The sequence below is a fragment of the Micromys minutus genome (genome assembly GCF_963924665.1).
Source record: "Micromys minutus genome assembly, chromosome: X".
NCBI classification, from domain to species: Eukaryota; Metazoa; Chordata; class Mammalia; order Rodentia; family Muridae; genus Micromys; species Micromys minutus.
Window position 1 is genome coordinate 17,678,191 of NC_137970.1, and position 6,000 is coordinate 17,684,190.

A 6,000-nucleotide genomic window follows, 5' to 3' on the forward strand; every position below is an offset into this window, starting at 1 on the left:
AGGGTGGGAAAAAACTTCCAAGCAAACAGCTCCAAGAAGCAAGCTGGAGTGGCTATTCTAATATCGAATAAGTAAATTTCCAACCAAAAGTTATCAAAAAAAATAAGGAAGGACACTTTTTACTCATTACTGGGGAAATCTCTCAGGAGAAACTCTCAATCCTTAACATATATGCTCCAAATAAAAAAGCACCCACATTCATAAAAGAATACCTACTAAAGCTCAAAAAATACATTTCACCCCACACAATAATAGTGGGAGAATTTAATACCCCACTCTCACCAATGTACAGATCATGGAAACAGAAACTGAACAAGGACACTGTAAAACTAGCAGAGACTTTGAACCAACTAGTATTAATAGATGTATACAGAACATATTATCCTAAAGTAAAAGAATACACCTACTTCTCACCACCCCATGGCACCTTCTCGAAAATTGACCACAAAATTGGACACAGAATGAGCTTCAATTGATAAAAGAAGACTGAAATACTCCCATGCATACTCTCAGATCACCATGGTCTATGGCTGTTCTTTAACAACAACAAAGACAACAAAAAGCCCACATACACATGGAAGTTAAACAATGGTCTGTTAAACAATAGCAGGGTCAAAGAAGAAATAGAGAAAGAAATTAAGGATTTTCTAGAATTCAATGAAAACGAAAACACAACATACCCAAACCTATGGGATGCAATGAAAGCAGTACTGAGAGGAAAACTCATAGCCCTAAGTGCTTCCATAAAGAAACTGGAGAGAGCTTACATCAGCAACCTGACAGCACAGCTAAAAGCCCTAGAACAAAAGGAAGCAGATATACCCAAAAAGAGTAGACAGCAAGAAATAATCAAAATTAGGGCAGAAATAGACCAAATTGAATCAAAAAGAACAATTGAAAAAATCAACAAAACCAAGAGTTGGTTCTTTGAGAAAATCAACAAGATTGATAAACCCCTACCAGACTAACTAGAGGGCAAAGAGAGAGTATACAAATTAACAAAACCAGAAAGGAAAGTGGCGACATAACAACTGAAAATGAGGAAATTCAAAAAATTATCAGATCCTACTACAAAAACTTATACTCCACAAAATTGGAAAATCTGGAGGAAATGGACGAATTCCTAGACAGATACAAGATTCTAAAGTTAAACCAGGACCATGTAAACCATCTAAATAATCCTATAACACCTAAAGAAATAGAAGAAGTCATCAAAAGCCTCTCAACCAAAAAAAGCCCAGGTCCAGACGGGTTCAGTGAAGAATTTTATCAGATTTTATTGGGGATATAACAGCAATACTCTCCAAACTATTCCAAAAGATTGAATCAGATGAATTACTACGTAACTCATTTTTTGAGGCTACAATAACCCTCATACCTAAACTACACAAAGATCCTACAAGGAAAGAGAACTTAAGACCAATCTCACTTATGAACATTGATGCAAAAATACTCAACAAAATCCTTGCAAATCGAATCCAAGAACACATCAAAACGGTCATTCACCATGACCAAGTAGGCTTCATCCCAGGGATGCAGGGATGGTTTAATATAAGGAAATCCATCAATGTAATCCACCATATAAACAAACTCAAAGATCAAAATCACATGGTCATCTCACTAGATGCTGAGAAAGCATTTGACAAAATCCAACACCCCTTCATGTTAAAAGTCCTAGAAAGAACAGGAATCCAAGGTCCATACTTAAACATAATAAAAGCAATATACAGCAAACCAACAGCCAACATCAAACTTAATGGCGAAAAACCTGAAGCAATCCCACTAAAATCAGGGACTCAACAAGGCTGCCCACTCTCCCCCTACCTATTCAACATAGTGCTGGAAGTCCTGGCTGGAGCAATTAGACAGCAAAAGGAGATCAAGGGGATACAAATCGAAAAGGAAGAGATAAAAACATCACTGTTTGTAGATGACATGATAGTGTACTTGAGTGACCCAAAAAATTCCACCAGAGAACTCCTACAGCTGATAAACAAGTTCAGCAATGTGGCTGGATACAAAATTAACTTAAACAAATCAGTAGCCTTCCTATCCTCAAAGGACAAACATGTGGAGAAAGAAATTAGGGAAAAGGTACCCTTCACAATCGTCACAAAATCTATGAAATACCTTGGTGTGACTCTAACTAAGCAAGTGAAGGACATGTACGGACAAGAACTTCAATCCTCTAAAGAAAGAAATTGAGGAGGATCTCAGAAAATGGAAAGATTTCCCATGCTCATGGATTGGAAAGATCAACATCTTAAAAATGGTCATCCTACCAAAAGCAATCTACAGATTCAATGCAATCGACATCAAAATTCCAACCCAGTTCTTCATGGAATTGGAAAGATCAATGTGCAATTTCATATGGAATAACAAAAGACCTAGAATAGCGAAATCCATCCTCAACAACAAAAAAACATCTCCCGGAATCACTATCTCTGACCTCAAGCTATATTACAAGGCAATTGTGCTTAAAACTGCATTGAACTGGTACAGAAATAGGCATGTGGATCAATGGAATAGAATAGAAGATCCAGAAATGAGCCCTCATTTATATGGTCACCTGATTTTTGATAAAGGAGCTGTAAACATTCAATGGAAAAAGGACAGCCTATTCAATAAATGGTGCTGGTCCAACTGGCACTCAGCATGCAAAAGAATGAAAATAGACCCTTTCTTATCTCCTTGTACAAAGCTCAAATGTAAGTGGATCAAACATCTCTACATTAAACCAGATACACTGAAACTATTAGATGAGAAAGTAGGGAAAACCTTAGAACACATAGGCACAGGAGAAAATTTCCTGAACAAAACACCAATGGCTCAAGCTCTAAGGTCAAAGATTAACAAATGGGATTTAATGAGATTGCAAAGTTTCTGTAAGGCTAAGGACATTGTCAAGAAAACAAAACGGCAACCAACAGAATGGGAAAAGATCTTTACCAACACCACATCAGATAGAGGCCTAATATCCAAGGTATACAACGAACTCAAAAAGCTAGACACCAGAGAATCAAATAACTCTATTAAAAAATGGGGTACAGAACTAAACAAAACGTTCTTAGTTGAGGAACACCGAATGGCTTAGAAACATCTGAGGAAGTGTTGGACATCCTTAGCCATCAGGGAAATGCAAATCAAAACAACCCTGAGATTCCACCTCACACCAGTCAGATTGGCCAAGGTCCAAAACTCAGATGACAGCAGATGCTGGCGAGGCTGCGGAGAAATAGGAACACTTCTCCACTGTTGGTGGGGTTGCAAGCTAATACAACCACTCTGGAAATCAGTCTGGATGATACCTCAGAAAATTGGATATTGTACTACCTGAAGACCCAGCTATTCCACTTCTGGGCATATACCCCAGAGACACTTTAATACACAACAAAGATATATGCATCACAATATTCATAGCAGCTCTATTCATAATAGCCAGAAGCTGGAAAGAACCCAGATTTCCTTCAGAAGATGAATAGATACAAAAATTGTGGTACATTTACCCATGGAATACTACTCAGCCACCAGAAACAATGACTTAACCAAATTCTTAAGAAAATGGCTGCATCTAGCGAATATCATCCTGAGTGAGATAACCCAGTCACAGAAGTACAGACATAATATGCAGTTACTGATAGTGGGATGCTAACCCCAGAGGCTTGCACTCCCCCAGAAACAACTCACAGACTGTATGAAGTTCAAGAAACAAAGAAAACAAAACAAAACAAAAAAATATTTACACAACAAGAAAACTTTGACTATTTCCATGTTACATTTTGTTTTATATGTACTTTACACTCATTGTAACTATTAAGTTTTCAATGCATACTATCAAACCTTTAAAAAAATCAAGTACTGACTAAAAATATATTCATATAGTTTTATGTTAAAATTATTTTATAATCTGAAAAAAGTACTGACAAAAATGTATAATTTTAAGCATAAAATGTTTAAAATCTGCACATTTATCTTTGTTTTGTAAAATAAAATTGTTTATAAAAAAACATTTGGACATTACAAGAAAAAATGGGGGTAATAGAATGGTAACCACAATATGACCATTGGTCAAAAATACAAACTTTAAATCCATATACTTGTGAGCATGTGCAGTGTGTTGAATAGTTTCTTCCTTGTACTGGGCACATTTTTTTCATTGATGGCTTCTAATGCAGCTCTCCCTTGTCCCATGTTAGCACTACGTGGGATGGTATGAAATATCCCACACACTTTCTGCCCAGAACCTGTTTCAAGACTCTTGTTTTTTAAAAATTTTATTGGATATTTTAAATATTAATATTTCAAATATTATTCTTTGCCGCTATATCCCATACCCACCCAGCTCCTTTTACATGCAGGTAGATTTTCCCACTCCCAACCACCTACTCCCACCTCATCTCCCTGATGATCCCATACACTGGGAAGACAAGTCTTCAAAGGACCAAGTCTATTCCTCCTATTGATATCAGTACCAAGCTCTTCTAAATATGTGGCTGAACCTAGGGGTCTCTGATGTGTAAAACTCTTTGGTTGGTGTTTTAGTTCCTAGGAGCTCTGGTGGGAGATTTATTGATTGATATGCTGTTCTTCCCATGGGATTGCAAACCCTTCAGTTCTTTCAGTAGCTCCAACATTGATGTTCCAGTGTTCAGTCTGATGGTTATCTGCAAGCATCCTCACCTGTATCAGTATGGCTCTTACAAGGCCTCTGAAAAGACATAGAGGTCATCAGCTCCTGTCACCAAACACACCTTGCCATCAGCAAGAGACTGTGTTTGGGAGCTGCATATGGGATGGATTACTGTGAGGCAGAATCTCAATGACCTTTTCTACAGTCCCTGCTACATACACTCTTTGTCCCTGTGTATCCTATCATGAGTATTTTATTCTTTCTTCTAAGAAAATTGAAGCTTTCCCACTTTTGTTTTCATTATTTTTAAGCTTTGAAGATCTTCAACCCACCCTGCCAGAAGTCCTTGGCTACATCCAGAAAAGACTCAGAGCAGCGTCAGCATCCATGTGACTGGGGCTAGAGTAAAGTCTGGTGCAGGATTTCTCACACCATCTTCTGCCTAAACAGAGGCATGTGCTGCTGAGAGAAGGTCATGGGTTGGCCTCTGGAAATGTAATCTGCATATTTACAGATTAACATTCCACAGTCACTGCCATTCCCCTGCTGAGGAATCTCCTCTGCTGGCATGCTAGACTGCTTCCACTCCAAAGGGTTCAGATCCACATTCCTTCTGGCTTTGCTCTCCTCCTGCAGATAGTGGAAAATCAGCTCAAGGACATCTGGTCTCTTGTGTCCCATCGAATCCAGGTAGACAATACTCTTGGCTCTTAGGTCTGTCACCACCAGGCTCCAGTGCACATCCAGGTGAACCGGCACCAGGAGCAGGTCCTTTGCAAAGAGGTCCACTGCTTTGGTCCATCTCCTGACTGACCTGTAGCCCCTACTCTTTAACTCGGTGTAAAAAGAAGTAGTAAAGGCGTAAAGTGCAGGGTATCCTTGAGTTTGACTTCTGTCCATGAGCAGATTCATGTAAAAATCGATGACTGTGTCATTGAGCCACTGGGTGTCCCCCAGAGTGCGCATGTCTGCTCGAGTAATTGCCATATTGAAGGCACAACTCAAGATCTCATCTTGTGGCTCTGGGCCTAGAGCAACTGATTTCTGTTTGCATGTGTGCTATGAGCAGAGGCCCAAGGTCCAGCCCTGGGATCTTCTTTTGGTCTTCCAAAGCCTTTCCTTTGGCCTCAGTCATTGGCATTTGTTTCTGAAGTATGTCATTCCTGACTCTGTCTGGATAGATGTGAGGTGTCTGAGAAGCATGAATCTGCTCATCCACACAGCCTTTGATCTTCCTTGATGAGTCTACTGGGTACTTGTAACCTCTGTGAGAATCAAAGCTCACAGGGACACTGGGTTGCATGTGTACCAACAGGCTTGGGTAAGGTCCTTTGTGGTTTTTCAGAACACCTAAGTCTATGTTGCTGAAG

The 6,000-nt window shown here is 39.2% G+C and overlaps 1 protein-coding gene across 1 annotated transcript in view; it reads right to left on the minus strand.

Moving 5' to 3' along the window:
* Nucleotides 1-5,617, minus strand: part of LOC308415878 (protein enabled homolog) — a gene marked incomplete at both ends in the record, with an annotated part of 36,758 nt that extends 31,141 nt beyond the window's left edge. The window contains 1 exon segment of the mRNA XM_080910891.1: nucleotides 5,143-5,617. Within this exon segment, the coding sequence (XP_080767017.1) occupies nucleotides 5,143-5,617 (475 nt within the window).
* Nucleotides 5,618-6,000: the final 383 nt, after the last annotated feature.